Source organism: Dasypus novemcinctus, chromosome 5 (assembly GCF_030445035.2).
Source record: "Dasypus novemcinctus isolate mDasNov1 chromosome 5, mDasNov1.1.hap2, whole genome shotgun sequence".
NCBI classification, from domain to species: Eukaryota; Metazoa; Chordata; class Mammalia; order Cingulata; family Dasypodidae; genus Dasypus; species Dasypus novemcinctus.
The window spans coordinates 76511590-76528892 of NC_080677.1; the positions used below are offsets into that span (position 1 = coordinate 76511590).

Here is a 17303-nt window from a genome sequence, read left to right on the forward strand (position 1 = left end):
AAAAATTCTTCTACAAGGTCTTAAGAATATGGTGATACATGGGAAAATACAACTAATGTAACTTAGAGACTATAGTCAACAGTAATATTATAACATTTTTGCAGCAAAGGCACTATATCAATACTAAAGGTCAGAGAAAAAGAACTTGGGGTTTAGTTTTATGAGATATGAATGATTAAGCATTTTTTTTTCATTTTCTTCATTAACAAGGTGACCTAGGTCATGTCGTTTAACCAATATGTACTCATTTATGTATCTTTCTGAACACTGGAGAAACAATTTTATTTTTAGGATTAAATGAGATAAATGTACTTGGACAGAATTTCTTAGAGTAATGCTTCCATAATTTGTTAAGCTGCCTTTTTTCTGTTATTTTATTTTTTGAAGTTGAAATAAAGTTTGCTTTTTTAAAGAAGTAAAAAGAAAAGAAAAAAAATCAAGTCAGATATTCTTCAGAAAACATGAGTATGAACCGTGAGCAGACTACCTAAGGTTGAAAGTTGAGACCAGGCAAAAGATAAAAAGTCTCTAAGGTATTGTTAGTGAGGGGATCTACATTTAAATAAGATTTTATAATGAAGAGATATGAATGGAATATACATCTAAGAATTTAGTAAAATCATTTATAATTTCATATAATATAAAATTTTTCTAGGCTCATGAAAGAACGAGAAAACTTCCTATGTTTTATTTTGCCTGCTTAGGAAGAAAAGGAATTAGATGTTGACTCCTTGTAAGAGAATTCTTCATGTATGAAAATTTATGTGAAGCATGATTCTTAATTTATATCTCATATTTGGCAGGGATGCACATAAAATCTTATGTAATATGATGGTTTATTTTGGAATTTTTTTTTGCTAAATAAAATTTTAAATCCTCATCTTCCATATTTAGCTGTTCCAAAATTTCATCTGCTTCAGAATCCAACCTTCTCTAGAGGCAAATTCTTCTCTCCAATTTCTCTTAAGAATTCTGCCATTCTTCCACCATGCAAGCCTAAGACACCCCTCCTGGCTCTAATTGTCCATTTTTGTAGACAAATATAGTAGTATGATGGAGGAAAGCCTTGAAGTATAATAAAAATATATTACATTGTCATAAAATTCTGTGGAAATGCAAATTCCAGGAAAAGAGGATCAATATAAAATTTCCATCGTTAAAGGGCATACTCTTAAAATTTTTTAAAAGGATGTTGGCATGCATTTAATCTCTATGGTTTTTAGAATCCATTTGATACAATTAAAAGTGATTTTGCTCTTTTAAAAATATTTAAAGTTTATCATATAAGAGTCATTACATCCTTTGCAACTATCTAAACGTATGATGAAAAATGTTAAGTTTTACTGAAAAGTATGCAGGGGTGGGGGATTCCAAGTTATTATAGTAGAAATTCTTTACAATGTAAAACTAATGAAGTTAAGGGTGTAAAGGAGGGTCACAATTCCCAGGACAATCCCTTCCACATAAATGATTCACTTTTCTCTTCAATATTTGGCAAAATATAATCATTCTAACTATTGCTGTCAATGGATTGCTTTCCACTTCTTGTTTGTCATTTTTCTTCCTTAGTGCTGCAAGGTTCCTTTCTGTGTACTTGAAGGGAGCCTACTTAAGGAACTATTGCAAGCAACTATAGCAATATCTGCATCTACTCTGGCGATTCCCCCCATTTTTCAGTCACTTGTTGCTTCCTTTTTGTATATCTGCTGAATTTTAAAAATTGCATTCTAGTTATTATGTATAAACATTTTTGAGAAATATTTGAAGCTCTCAGTGATGTTATAATTCCTGAGAATGTATTTGCTTTTTTCTCCTTCTGGTGTGAAATTAGAGTAGGGGTACGTCATTTTAATTCTCTCTGGGATGAAAGGGATTCCAAGCAATTCTTCAGTCTTTGTAGAGTTTTGCCAATTTACAGTTAGCCTTACTCCTGGAGTGTAGCTCTACTGAAAGTCCAGGTTCCCTCATCCTCGGTAGGTACAGAGCTTAATTTCTGTATTCCCAATCCAAAAACCTTCTAAAAGCCCTGCTTAGCTAAGTAGTAGCCCCTTGGCTACCTCACCTTTTCAGCTGCTTGACTTCTTAGCTAAACACTAGGCTTTCCAGGTGCTTAACATTCTTATCTACTAAGCTACCACCTACTCATCAGCAAGTCTCTCAGGCAAAAAGCAGTGCCTTCTGGACTTGATCCCTCGATTCTTGGTATCTCTGTGATCATTTAAAACCACATACATGTGTGGCTATCTCAATTATCAATATCAAATTATATATATATAAATTGACTTATTCCTATTACCTAGGTTTATTGGTTTACGTATAATCTCACTACAAATACAGGCGATTTGTCAATATCTTTGTTCCCCTCAAAATATTTTCTTTATGACTATGTATTTTGACCAGTCAAGCACTATCAAATGCTTATACAAAGATACTATAACAATATCTGCAAAGAGAATAAGGACAGTTTTTGTTCTATCACTAACCAGTTGTGCAACCTTGGGCAAGCTTTTTAACCTCTTTTTGGACAGATAGTTTTCATTTGGTAAAATGAGATCTTTGTACTAGGAGGTGTCTCAAGTTTATGTGACTCAAATCATTCATTTACTGATTCAGTAAATATAATGAGGTTCTTCTATGTATCAGGTACTTTTTCAGGTGCTAGCACACAGTAGTGACTACAATCAAGATGTCATGGAATTAACATTCTATAAAGTTCGTTGATCTTAAGACAGTTATTCTCAAGGTGGTGAGGAGCAGCTGGTGGGACAAATTTTCCGAATCACTTGGGGATTTTTTTTGGAAAGTATACCTGCACCATCTCCTAGGCTCCCCACCCCACCACAACCTGCATCAGGAGGTAAGTAATGTTGTGAGCCTTTGCTATTGATGTCCGTTTGTGGTATTTTTCATATAAGCCAGGCAGAAAAAAAGGTTGAGAATTAATGTTTTAAGTGATACAGCAAATGAAAAGGGTGCCAATCATATTGCTGTATTTTGAAATCTGAAGGGAGATTCATTAAAAGAGCCAATTTTAAGCTTAAAGTAAGTTTGAAAGTGCACTTGAATTAATAGTCTCCGATTAATTTAAGACTTATGAACACTCGTACGAATCAGATAACAGAAATATTAGAATGCTTAAGTCTCCTATTTTTGGTGGCGATCACTCACATTGAATTCATGTGACAAAATCGTTTGTTAAAAAATACCACTGCGGGGGTCAGGAAGTGGGGGGACATGATGTGGCTGAGGTTGCAGTCCCTGTGCCCACTGCTGTCGACAAGTTGGTGGTGGTGGCGAGTGGGAATGGCAAGCGACCATCTCATCCAGTTTGGATCCTGGTTTCCCTCAAGTCTCATGGCTAATGTTTGATAACCCTCTGGAGTAGCCAATACTGCAAGTACATAAATTGTGTAGATAAGACCATTGGTTTTGAATCTTTCCTTTTTAAGTCACATTTGCATATATGGCTTTTCTTCACCAAAGACAATAACTTCAGCTATATATGTCTGGAGCATTCTGAAAATGAGACCACTGGTATGCAGCAATGTTGTCATTCTGTCCGCCACCATCTCAGCTCTTACGAAGACAGATTCCTTTAAATGGTCAATCATATTTATTAGCAGCTACCTTTGCTTACTGGGACAACATTCTTGGTTCTAGAGCAGGTGTTCTTAGCCTTTTTTCCCCATGGACCCCCTTTGCCAGTCAGGAGAAAACCACGGACCCCTAAATTCACACTATACTGCATATTATTTAATAAATATATCACACCTGCATCAACATGTCCCCACAATAATGTTTTTTGAGTTTAAATTCAAGCTCACAGACCTCTTGTTAAGAACCCCCATCCTACAGTAAGGCTCATGGGGCTCCAAAACAGAACAGGCACTTCTTAGTGATGGAGAAATAACTTTTTGTGCTAACCACACCTTAAGCAGGGAAATACTTTGAAATGCAGAACGGGGCTGTAGATGTAAACATTTTTACATCTTTGTAAATAACTTTTTGTGCTAACCACACCTTAAATGGGGAAATACTTTGAAATGCAGAGTGGGGCTATGGATGTAAACATTTTTCTCTTATTTGAAAAAAGGAATAATTATTGTTTCTTTATTCTTTAGTGGAAACTTGAATGGGTGACAGTAGCAAATGTGGACTATCAATTATATTTCCACAGGCAGAATTTAGCTTCTAACTTGCACTTCCCAGAGTGTTTGTAGATTAGAACATGGAAAGGAAGGATATGGATGCATATAGAAAGGCAAGAAAATGTCCAGAAGGTTGTTTTAGAAGACAGAGAGAAAATGGGTCAGAGTGTTACTCCAGTGCTTACTAATTCCTATAATGGAACTGCTTTAATCTATGAATTCAGAGTGTTTCTGTAGAAATCGATATAGCTGACACAGTACCGAATGATGGTATTGCTGACAGTTGTCATGATGGCTTCCTTCTCCATGCCATCAGCTCACTCCTGCAAACGGGTGGCTGTTCTGTAGCAGTAGGGAGCTGTGCAAATAAGTAAGAGTAGAAACATTATGCCTTTTTCTGGCTCCAGCAGAGAGAAAACAGTTTATGTGCAACAGTATCATTATTTAAATATAAGTCAGGACTCTGTACAAGGCCTGCTAAAGGATTCAACTGGAAGTTTTGTGCTACCCTTCCAGCAAATCATGTATGCTCCTTATACTGTCACAAAGATAGATGTGGATGTCAACACCGTCAAGCAGTTACCACCCTATCATGAACATATTTATCATTAGTGTAGATACATGAGATCAGAGCTGACAATATTCTGGAGAGCCACTTCAGAAAAAGACATTGTATTCAGGATACAATTATCCACATGAATGAAAGTAACACTGCTGATTTGTATTTAAAGTTCTGCTTTTTGATATCGTCTTTGTAAAGCAATATGAATGAGTAAAAACAAAACAAAGCTGTGTTTACAAAGAAAGAAATATTACTAGCAGAATAATGCTTGAAAAAACATTTGGTTAATCAAGCATTTTTTTCCTCAAATGTCCATTCTTCTAAATATGTTTTCCTAATATACTGTGTTTCCCTTAAGATGAGTTAGATTATACCTTAAAAATAAATATTTAAGTATTTATTTAACAAATATAAATTGAGCTTCTGGACACTGCACTAGGTGCTGGTAATAGTGGTCAATAAGACAGCCCCAGCTCCACCTCCTACACTGGTTATAGACTGGTATATAATGTCATTGAATAGGCTTATTAACTAAGCCAAACGAGTAGTTGTTTTTCTTGATTTATAAATATGAGACAGCAAAATTGATAAACTCTATTAATAGGGCATTCTTTTACTTTGTTAAAAAAAAAACCGTCACCACCACTATCCTTCTGACAATAAGTTTTAATATTTCAGTTTTTGTATTAAAAAACAAACAATATTAATGATGTCATAGTAGTTTCGTGATCAAAGTCTCCTGTATATGTATGAATATTCTTTCAAATTCTAAGAAATATAACAAAATCTGAAATGTTGGGAAGTTTTAAGAAGTTTATTGCCATTCCTCCCAAATCTAACATCTATAATTAAAAGTTTATGCTATAGTAAATACACAATTACCATAGCTTTAAAAATTAAAAAAACAAAAAACAAAAAACTCCATTTTAACACTGTCAGTCATAGAATGGTTTATTTGAAATTTGTTGTTCAAACTTTCAAATACAACATGTGGCAAAGAAACAACAGTTAATATACAACATTGGCCACAATTCTCTTTCAACTGCTTTTTCAATATTATGTGATATGTTACAATTTCTTACATTCATGGTATTCTTAAAGGCAGCAATGAAAATTTTTCTGCTTGAAAACAGTCCCATTAATGTTCTGAAACTCTTTAAAACAACAAATTTTCTTTTTAGTATTCTACTGCTGCCCACATTGGTGACACAGTCAGCCTATTATTACATTGTTGAGAGGTATAATGTACTTATGAACTCCCAACTTTGATTTTAAATGAACTTCAATCCAAAAACAAACATTTTCTTAAATCAGTATACTCAGCTACTTTTCTAGAAAATATTTCCATTCTCAAATAAGTATTTTTGTGTGTGTGTGAGATACAATAGTTTCATCTTTTATTCCTAACAGAACTCATGCTGTATTTTTTTTCTCAAAATATATTCAATATATTCTGTGCAAAATCTTATGTTCTGTATAGGTATGTACCTTATCTTGAAAAAGTTTATAAAATATAATTCCTAAAAACAACCTCAACATTAGACAAGAGGAAGAGGAAACATATCAGACAAAGCCCAATTTTCCACATGAGAAAATAAGTATGTTCTTAAAGCTCCAGTAATACATTCCTTGAAAAAACTCAGAATGCACTTTGGTCATTAAACATATAAGAACACAGACAAAACAAAATGTTTTTTGTTATTTTCTATAGAAAGACAATATACCACACAATGAGGCTGATTTGAGGCTGATAAAAAGGAATGGTAAGAGCAAAGTGATATGACATGGCTTTGTTCTCCACACATTTCTGATCTTAAGATTATGATTTGGGAATTAGAACTGCACCAATAAAATAAGTAATTTAAAATGAATTGTTTTAAATTCCCTAAGACATGGTCAAAATGTGAGGATATTCAACATGATACACTTTGCACCAAGAAAATTCTGGATTGTTTCAGATACTCAGTTAAAAAAAAAATCCAAAACTTTTCATATTTCATGTTAATTCCTCAAATATTCTTGATTGTACAAATACAGTGACTTAAATTCAAAGACTAATGGAAGATACTGCCTTATTTGCCCTATTTATCAAGCACGCTAACTAATGATAGGTACTCATTTGGACACCTGACAAATTTTAGGGGAGGGGAGAGAGGAGCACATTAATTTCTAGGTTGAAAGCATCTAAAATAGCCCTTAATTAATAGGGGCAGAGGGTTGCACCAGATTCAGTTTACAGATAGAATTTGTACTTGAAGTTGTCTTTTCTAAAAATGTGGATATAGTTTTAAAACCAGAAATCAGAGGAATATGTTATTGGTTCTTACCCTGATATTCTTAAATTGTTCATTTGAGTGTGGTATGAACAGCATACACTATAGTGTACCATGGAGAGAAAATTATTTCACTTGAGTAAACATAATGTACTTTAGTAATATCAAGAGGCACTTCACTTGTGAAATGAGTACATACTTCATGGATCAAAAGGATACCATATCACGTCCTAGTACACTATAACATACCCCATAGAAAGATACACGTTAAAGTAACAATTATAAAAAGTGCACATTTTGAGCATGCACAGTTGGAGCTGTGCAAACAGCCCAGTGTTTCAAATAAATACAATTATTACTAATTAATTTTTATCAAAATATCTTACCGCATGGTAACCATTTATAATTATTGCTCTATTAAGAGTTTTATTATCAAAGAGCACTTGTTGACCTGTAATGTAATACAATATATAGTAATACTGAAGGGTGCTTAAACTGCAGCTTAATCTGTTTAGATCCTGGCATTGTGTCAAAATAATTCAACGAAACCCTGACTGGATCTTGATTTACTGAAGAAAATGCTATATTTGTTTAGCTAAGTCCAATGCAATATTCTAAAGTTAAAGAATTTTTCCTCAAGTAAGGCAAGTTCATGGCATTGATGGAGAAACAGTGCTTAGTAATGGCTTCTGTTTTCAGAATTTGTTATTTTGTCAATTACTTATGAGCAATTACCAGGATCTCAAGTATGTGGAAATCACTTTTATCACCCTTTCAACAAATAAGTACATCAATGTTTAAAAATAAAATATGGACTAAAATAAATGTAAAAAATAGTGAAAAAATAAAATAAATATAAGAATTGCACAAGACAGTCTGATGTAAACACTTCAATTTCCCAGCTGAGATTCCTGAAGCAAAGAGTCAGTAACTGCTTTCAGGCAGTTTAGTCAGTACTCTTATTCTGGAAAAGAGGCTACATCTTCTTTTGTCTGAATTGTCATGATTTAATCTTCCATAGCTGGAGAAAAATATAAAAGGAGAGATCATTAGAGCCAATTTTAATATCTAACATTAAATTATATCATATAATACAGTATTTTACTTCAATTTCATTCAAAAACAAGTACAGGTTCTACCATTTTAACTCCTTTATCCATTTATTTTCAAGAACAACTCACCTTAAATAAACAAATAAAAAAGTGAAAATCAGATACTTCTTGTTTAATGTGATTATCATATACCGTTTTCACTAACAGTTAGTTGGGCATATGTTGGAGGAAGTATGCTTTGTTATATATGTAAATAATACAACTTTTGGTCAAGAAAAGAAATAGGGCTTTTCCCCCCCTTTTTTGTCACCTAAATTAGGTTTGGGTTATATGAGTAAAAATTAATACTATCACTTATCCTAGGTAGGAGTCCTACCGTAGTGAATACTGTTCCAAATGAGGAGTTTCATAAGTATCATGAGTCAAGATAGGTATCATTCTTAGAAATTGAGCATGAAATTAATTTCACTAATTACATATAATATTATCAACATGATCCCATTACTATGCATGTGAGATCCCAAAAGAGTGCTGGGACAAACTAAGTGTCACAGAAATGCAACAGAGTACTAAGAAATAAAGAATGTCTGCCTATCTCATTAGGGCCTAATATCCAGCATAGAAGGAAATCTTACACCTTGAAAATAAATAGACAAACAACCCATTTAAAAAGTGGGCAAGAGATTTGAATAGACACTTTTTCAAAGAGGAAATACAAATGAAAAAGTATATGAAAAGATACTCAACATTACTATCTCTTTGGGATATGCAAATCGAAACTACAGTGAGATATCATCTTATACCTATTAGACTGGTGGCTATTAAAAAAAAACGAAACAAAAAAACAGAAAACCACTAGGATTGGAGAGGATGTGGAGGAATAGGTGGTGGTATTAGAGAATGATGTAGTCACTGTGGAGAATGGTTTGGCAGATCCTCAGGAAGCTAAACATAGATTTGCCATACGACCTGGCAATCCCAACCAAAAGTTGGAAGCAACTCAAGTGTCTATCAATGGGTGAATGGATAAACAAAATGTAGGGTGTGTGTGTATGTGTGTGTATATATCTATATCTATATCTGTATCATACACGATGGAATATTACTCAGCAATAAGAAGGAATGAAGTATTGACACAAAAGATCTTATGTTGAGTGAAGTAAGCCAGTCACTAAAGGGCAAAGAATGCATGATCTCACATCAATTTATATCAAACTAAGGATATTGAGCAGACCCAAAGGTAGAATCTGGAGGATCAGTTACCAGCAGATGGAAAGGGAGTGGTGAGCCGACGCTCAATTTTGGCAGAACCTATGATAAGGTGGAAAGGGGTGGTTTGGCAGTAGATGGGGGTGATGGTAGTGCAGGTATATGATTGGGGTTGACAGTGCTAGAGTATGAGGGTGAGCAGGGTTGGGGAGGTGGGTTGGACTATTCACAGAACTTGGGGGAAGGCTGGAGGAAGGAACAGGTGAACTCTGGGGAGGCTGAGGACTGTGACTGAGAATAAAATTGTGGAAATGTTCTTTTGGCAACCATGGAGTGGGGGGTCACTGGTGCAGGGTGTCAGTGGTAGGGAAAAGCATGGGGAAAGTTGCACCTGGGACATGACTCTATGGAATCTGAATGTGTTCATGTGGTCATAGGTTGTTATCTCAGTGAGTGGAGACCCACATAAAAAATAAAATATTAAACTTCTATCCTGGGCAGTACTGCTACATTCTCAAATAGAGTGGCAAGAATCTCTAGTGTACATAGGCAGCTCCTACTAAAAGAAAATAGACCAACTTTCAAGAAGATGAACGATTATTGAGGTGGATGGATCACTTTCCTCCCAGAAAAAAATAGCTAGAGGATAGGCAGAGACTGTCTGGAAGGCTGATCTGGGGCTCAGGACACCAAGGTAAGGCCAGACACCAACCAGAAGATAGAAGGGCAAAGGAAAGGAATCTTAGCTGGCTGAAAAATCTTATGAGTAAAGTTGTAAAAGCAGCAGTGGGTATCCTTTCTCCCATCTATGGAGCAAAGAGTAGTCTACAAACTGTAGTGGCAGTGGACTGTAGTGGCTGTGGACTGAGGGGATTGCAGGGGTCCTCTTCCCCAAGAAAGGGGAGAGGGAGGTACACAGCCTACAGAAAATTCAGATTTTGGCCAGTGAACTTGATCTGCTACATTGGAGGGGTCTCAGATTTCTGGGCTGGGTGGGGCTGCTGAAGATAATTTGCCTTCTCAAACACCCTCCCTATTGTCCCAGGTTGGTTGGTGAAGAGGTAGAGGGAGGGAGGATATGGCTGGCCAATGGTGGACAACAGCCTCTAAGAAAGTTAGTTGTGAGATTTGGGCAATTTGAGCACATTGTTTCTGCACTGCCCACCTGCCTGAGGAGTTACTCTGAATTTATTCCCGTAGCACCTGGGGTCTGAGCTGAGAGGTCTGCCAAAGAGCACCATCTGCTGGCCAGACCGGAAAAGTGCATGAAAAAGGAAAAATAATGATAAATAAATAAACGAGGCAAACAGGTGCCTTTACTGCTACCCTCTTCAAGGCCCTTGGAAACTGTCCTGCATCCCATTACTGGGTCCTTAGTCCTGGTTTGAGTAATCAGGGGCAATCCTAAATATCTAGGACAAGTTGAGCAAAGAGTCAAAGAACAGTGGTAGCACACAGCTATTTAACAGTAAATCCTAAGGCAAGAGAGAAACTGTATATCAGTGTAAACTCAGCATCAGACATCAGCAAAAAATTACAAGCCATACTAAAAAAAGGAAGACATGACTCAGACAAGTGAACAAATCAAAACTCCAGATGAGACAGAGGATTTGAAACAACTAATCAATAAGGTTTATACAAATTTCCCAAAATGAAAAAATGGAGTTGAAGGACAACATGGCTAAAGAAATAAAAGACATTAAAAAGACACTGAGAGAGCACAAAAAAAATCTGAAATCTTGGATAGAAAAATAACACAGCTGTGGGAATGAAAGATACAATAAGTGAGATTATAAATACAACAGAGGCACACAACAGCAGATTTGAAATCATGGAGGAAAGAATCAGTGACATAGAGGAAAGAACTGAAAATGAAGAGAAAGAAGACCAGAGAGAGAAAAGAATGGAAAAATTGAGCAGGGGTTCAGGGAGTTGAATGAAAACACAAAGAACACCAACATATGTGTTATGAGAGTTCCAGAAGGAGACAAGAAGGGAAAGGATCAGAAAGAGTATTTGAGGATATAAGTCTGAAAATTTCCCAACTCTCATGAAAGAGATGAATATATGTGTCCAGGAAACACAGTGTACTCCATTAGAATAAAAGCACATAGACCAACCCCAAGACACATAATATGCTGAATGCCAAAGATAAAGAGAAATTTCTGAAAGTAGCAAGGGAAAAGCAAAACATCATATACAAGGGGTGCCAAATAAGACTTAGTGCTGATTTCTACTCATAAATTATGTTGGCTAAAAGGCAATGGTATAATAAAATTACAGTATTGAAAGAGAAAAACTTCTGGCTAAGAATTCTTTATCTGGCAAAACTATCCTTCAAATATGACAGTGAGCTTAAAATATTCATAGATTAACAAATGAAGAGAGTTCATAAACAAGAATCCAGTCCTGTAGGAAACAAAGGAAGTTCTGTAGCCTGAAAAGAAGAGTACAGCAGAAGCCCCTTTTGGTGTTGCTCCTGTATTAATGCAACTTTAGCTCCATAAACTTGCTCTGCACCTCAAAAAAAAAAAAAAAAAAAAAAAAAAGAGTAACCAGAAAGATAAAAAGATGGACAAAAATAAGGTATGACATATCTTATAGCCAAAGGATAAAATGGCTAAAGTAATGCCTTTACAGTAATAACACTGAATGTTAATGGATTAAACTCCCCAATCAAAAGACACAGGCTGACGGAAAAGGAAACATGAGTCATCTAAATGCTGTTTGTAAGAGACTCACCTTAGACCCAAGAATGCAAATAGTCTGAAAGTAAAAGGTTGGAAAAAGATATTTCATGCAAATAGTAACCAAAAGAGAGGAGGAGTAGCTAAACTGGTGTCAGACAAAACAGACTTTAAATGCAAAAAAGTAATGAAATGCAGAGGGTCACTATATATATATATATATATATATATATATATATATATATATTTTTTTTATCTTATATTAATAATAGGGACAATCCACCAGGAAGGAGTAACAGTCATACTATGCACCTAACCAGGGTGTCCCAAAATACATGAGGCAAACTCTGGCAAACTGAAGGGAGAAAAAGATGTCTCTCCAAAAACAGTTGGAGACTTCAACATGCCACTCACATCAATAAATACAACTAGACAAAAGATCAACAAGGAAATGGAGAACGTGGACAATATGGTAAATGAGCTGTAACTAACAGACATATACAGAACAATGCACCCCAAATCAGCAGGTTATACATTCTTCTCAAGTGCTCATGGATCTTTCTCCAGGATAGACCACATATTGGGCCACAACATGGCTCTCAATAAATTCAAGAAGACTGAAATTATACAAGCACTTTCTCTGATCATAATGGAATGAAACTGAAAATCAATAGGCAAGAAAGGGGAAAATCTGAAAATATATGGAGGCTAAACAACACCCTCTTAAACTATCAGTGGGTCAAGGAAGAAATTGCAAGAGAAATTAGGAAATATCTTGAGATGAATGAAAATGAGAACACAATGTATGAAAACTTATGGAATACAGCAAAGGCAGTGCTGAGACGGAAATTTATAGCCTTAAATGCCAATATAAAAAAAGAAGAAAGAGCTAAAATCAAAGAACTAACTGAACAACTGGAGAAACTAGATAAAGAACAGCAAACCAATTCCAAAGCAAGAAGAAAACAGACTAATATGCCAAATCTTCGATATTAATGTCTGTCCTTATGAACCTTATTCTTGTAAAACTGAAACTTAGCCTTATCTATTGTCTAAGAGTTACCTCCTGAAATTCTTCTTATTACTCAAATGTGGCCCTTCTCTAAGCAAAACTCAGGACATAAACTACTTCTCCCGTAGTGTGGAACACTTGGTGAGAAGACCCACCTTGGCACTGAGGAATTAATACCAAGTGCCAACCACCAATGTATTTGGAAAAAGACTTTGACCAGAAGGGGGAAGCAGTAAATACAAAAGAGTTTTATGGCTAAGAGATTTCAAAGTGAATGGAGAGGCCATTCCAGAGGTTTTGCTTATGCATGTCTCAGGCAGGTCTCACTAAATGCCACAGTAAACAAAGCCTCAAACAGGGGTGCTCCTGGGGGCTTTAGAGACATCCAGACACTATAGGTAAGGCACACAACTCTATGAAATCAGCACCCTGTCAGTGGGCTTTACCTTGGAATATATGATAACCTATTTCCAAAGTGTCATAGAATTAGACTCATTTGTAATTTCTCTACACATGATTCTTCTATCCCTTTTATTTGAACCTATGATTAGCACTATACCCATTAAACATATGCGAGAGTCTTAAATCCTTTGGTCTCTTCACATATCAGCAGAGTTGTAGCCATGAACTACTCTCCAGTTCATCAGAGGACAACTAACAAAAATGATGGACAACCCGCATCCCAAAAACCAAAGAGTATCTACAACTGCAAGCAAAACAGTTCCTTCCATCTGCCCCATATGATATAAGCCCCCTGCCAATATGAAGCAGAGTAAGTATTCCCATCCCCAAATCCTGAAGATTGAGGAATGAACAAACATAAGTGGGGAATGCAACTATGGACTGAAGTAAACTTATTATTATTCTAGTAACAGAAGAACTTGTAATATAAAGATAGTGGTTACCAGAGGTTCTGAGGGGAGGGAAAGGGAAAAATGGGTGAAACATAGGGCATTTGTAGGATATTGGAATTGTTCTGCATGATATAGCCATGACATATACAGGTCATTATACATTTTGTCAAAACTTGTAAAATTGTATGGTGCAAAGTATAAACCATAATGTAAACTACAGACCTACTAACCTAATTTAATTAGTAGCAATGCTGCAATATTTGTTCATCAATTGTAACAAATGTACCAAACTAATGTAAGATGTTATTAATAGGGGAAAATTTGAGTAGGGGAGAAGATGGGGTATATGGGAATCCCCTATATTTCTATATAACTTTTCTGTAATCTAAAATGTCTTTAAAAATAAAGATTATTACATGAAAAAAATTTTTTAATTAGATAGATTTTTTAAAAAAGAATGTTTGGAAGCTCTTACCTTTAAATTAAATCCAAACAAGTCACTGATAACACCAGAAACAGCTGACAGGATGACAACCTGGGTAATGTTATAAAGCAATGGATTCATTGTAAGTCCATATAATCTAAAGGGACAGTCCAATTCCTAGCAAAAGAGAAAGAAAAAACAAACAAACAAATATAAGCTCCAGATTCATTAAAAATTATCAGTTAAACTAATTTAGTGCATTATGCAATGAGAATTTTTTAAAAAGTTGTTTCAAAAAACAGTTACAAGGAAGCAGCTGTAGCTCAATCAGCTGGGCTCCCATCTACCATGTGGGAGGCCCTGGGTTCGCATCTCGGGCCTCCCTGTGAAGGTGGCCTGCGCGCTGCGGAGAGCCACATAGCCTGCAAGTGCCATAGAGCACCACCTGGCCCACAAGTGCGGCAGAGCACTGCCCAGCCCACAGATTCCGTGGAGAGCTGACTCAGCAAGGTGATGCAACAACAACAAAAAAAGGGAGACAAGAAAAAAACACAGAAGAGGAGTGCACAGTGAATGGACACAGAGAGTAGACAGAAAGCAAGCTGAAAGGGGGGAGGGAAAATAAAATAAATACAGACACAGAAGAACGCATAGTGAATGGACACAGAGAGCAGACAGCATGCAAAAAAGCCACAAAGGCAGGGGGATTAAAAAAAAAAAGTTACAGACTTCCAGGAAGATGGAGGATTAGAAAGACAGAGGACTCACTTCTCTCCCAGAAAAATAGCTGGAGGACACATAGAAACAGTCTAAAACATGTTTTAGGGTTTAGGGCACCAGAGGAAGGTTGGACACCACCCATGAGAGAGGGGTGAAGGAAAAGAATCTCAATGGGAAAACTGTAAGAGTCACAGCTGCAGCTGCTGGTGTTTCCCCTCTTCCCACCTCCCCCCATCCCCCCGCCCCAGTCCTTGGAGAAGACAGCTTTGAATTCTTTAGTCTCTGGCCAGTGGTTATGGACAGAAAGGGCCACAGGGGTCTACCTCCCTAGGAAAGGGTTGAAAGAGGGATGTAACCTAAGACTGATTCAACTTTTGGCCAACAGATTTGGTCTGCTGTGTCCCATAAGCTCTTTCAGGCCAGGTAGGGCCATGCCATTGCTTAGCCTGGAAGCCAGGAAGGGCCAAAAGAGATCCATTTCTCACAAATACCCTCCCTATTGACCAGGACTGGATGTTAAGGACACAGAGGGGAGTGGAATGAACTCCTACTTGAGAAAAGGAAGGGGGCTAATAGCAAAAGTTGAAGAATAGGCTCTGACTAAGTTTGATTCGCAAGGCTGTGAATAGCCTTGAGGGAGGATCCTTTGGCATACTGTTACCGTCAGTGTTGCAGTGGACATACACTGACCAGGGTTTGAACTTAGAGGGCTATTGAAGATTGCCATTTGCTGGCTGCCTAAGAAGTGCATGTGAGGAAATTAAAAGTAAATAAATAAGAGAAGCTTTTTCTGGCCTTTGCAGACTCCCTCCCCAAGTTCCTTGGAAGCGGGTCTACAACCCATTACTGGTTACAAGATTCAGATTTGGGCAACTAAACAGGGATAATCCTAAAGAGCTTGAATAGGCTGAAGCAAGAATCAAAGAACAATAGTAACACATAGTTTCCTGCCAACTGAATCTCTATGCAAGACAGAGAAATTGAGCATCAGAGTAAACTCACCATCATAACCAGATGTCTAGACACCAACAAAAAATTATAAGCCATACTAAGAAATGGCCAAGCAAAGGAATATATCAAAGTCTCAAATGAGACACAGGATTTGAGACAACTAGTCAATGAAATTCATACAAATCTCCTACATCAAATCTACAGGTCAAAAGACAACATGGCTAAGGAGATAAAAGACATTAAGAGCACACTGGGTGAGCACAAAGAAGAATTTGAAAACCTGAATGGAAAAACAACAGAGCCTCTGGGAATAAAAGACACAATAGGTGAGGTACAAACACATTAAAGGCATACAACAGAAGACTCAAAATGAAAGAAAAAATAATAACTGATACAGAAGACAGAAAAGCTGAAACTGAAGAGAGAGAAGAACAGAGAGACAAAAGAATGGAAGAAATTGAGCAGGGGATCAGGTGGTTGAATGATAACACAAAGCACAACAACATATATGTCATGGGAGTTCCAGAATGCAAAGAAAGGGAAAGGGGGCAAAAAGAGTATTTGTGGAAATAATGGCTGAAAATTTCCCAACTCTCATGAGAGAAATGATTTTACATGTCCAAGAAACACGGCATACCCCAATCAGAATAAACTCAAATAGACATACTCCAAGACACATACTACTCAGAATGTCAAATACCAAAGATAAAGAGAAAATTCTGAAAGCAGCAAGGAAGAAGCAAATCATCACATACAAGGGATACCCAGTCAGACTTAATGTGGATATGTCATCAGAAAACATGGAGGTGAGAAGACAGTGGTATGATATAAGCAGGATACTGAAAGAGAAAACACTGCCAGCCAAGAATTCTCTATCCACAAAAATTGTCCTTCAAATATGAACATTAGTTTAAAATATTCACAAATAAACAGTAACTAAGAGAATTTGTAAAAAGGAATCTGGTTTTGCAGGAAGCACTAAAGGGAGCCTTATGGTCCATAAGAAAAAGTCTGGAGAGAAAGGCTTGGAGGAGAGTATAAAAGGGACAATTATGAGAAAGGATAACCAAAAGAGTGAAAGGATAGCTATGACAACGAAAGCAAAAGAATAAAATGATGGAAGTAATTAATGTGCTTATAGCAATATCATTGAACGTGAATGGATTAAACTGCCCAATCAAAAGATAAAGGCTAACAGAATGGATAACAAAACATGAGCTATCCATATGCTGTCTACAAGAGACTCTCCTTACATCCAGGGATATAAATCAGCTGAAAGTGAAAGGTTGGAAAAAGATATTCCATTCAAACAGTAATTTAAAAAGAGCAGAGCCAGCTATACTAATACTGGGCAAAACAGACTTTAATTGCAAAAAAAGTTATAAGAGATGCAGGGGGTCAATCACTAGGA

General features: G+C 36.3%; 1 protein-coding gene and 1 pseudogene across 4 annotated transcripts in view; one reads left to right on the plus strand and one right to left on the minus strand.

The window, feature by feature from the left end:
• The first annotated feature begins 3544 nt into the window (after window positions 1-3544).
• On the plus strand, window positions 3545-4906 carry LOC101431507 (guanine nucleotide exchange factor C9orf72 pseudogene; annotated as a pseudogene).
• Window positions 4907-5634: 728 nt separating this feature from the next.
• The window catches only part of PHTF2 (putative homeodomain transcription factor 2), a 170225-nt gene continuing 158556 nt past the window's right edge, over window positions 5635-17303 (minus strand). For all 4 annotated transcript variants that reach the window (XM_058297947.2, XM_058297950.2, XM_058297948.2 and 1 more), the window contains 2 exons: window positions 14273-14398; window positions 5635-8004 (listed from right to left, as the gene is read on the minus strand). In XM_058297947.2, coding sequence (XP_058153930.1) covers window positions 7984-8004; window positions 14273-14398 — 147 coding nt within the window. In that variant the 3' untranslated portion in view covers window positions 5635-7983. The remainder of the gene's footprint in view (window positions 8005-14272; window positions 14399-17303) is intronic.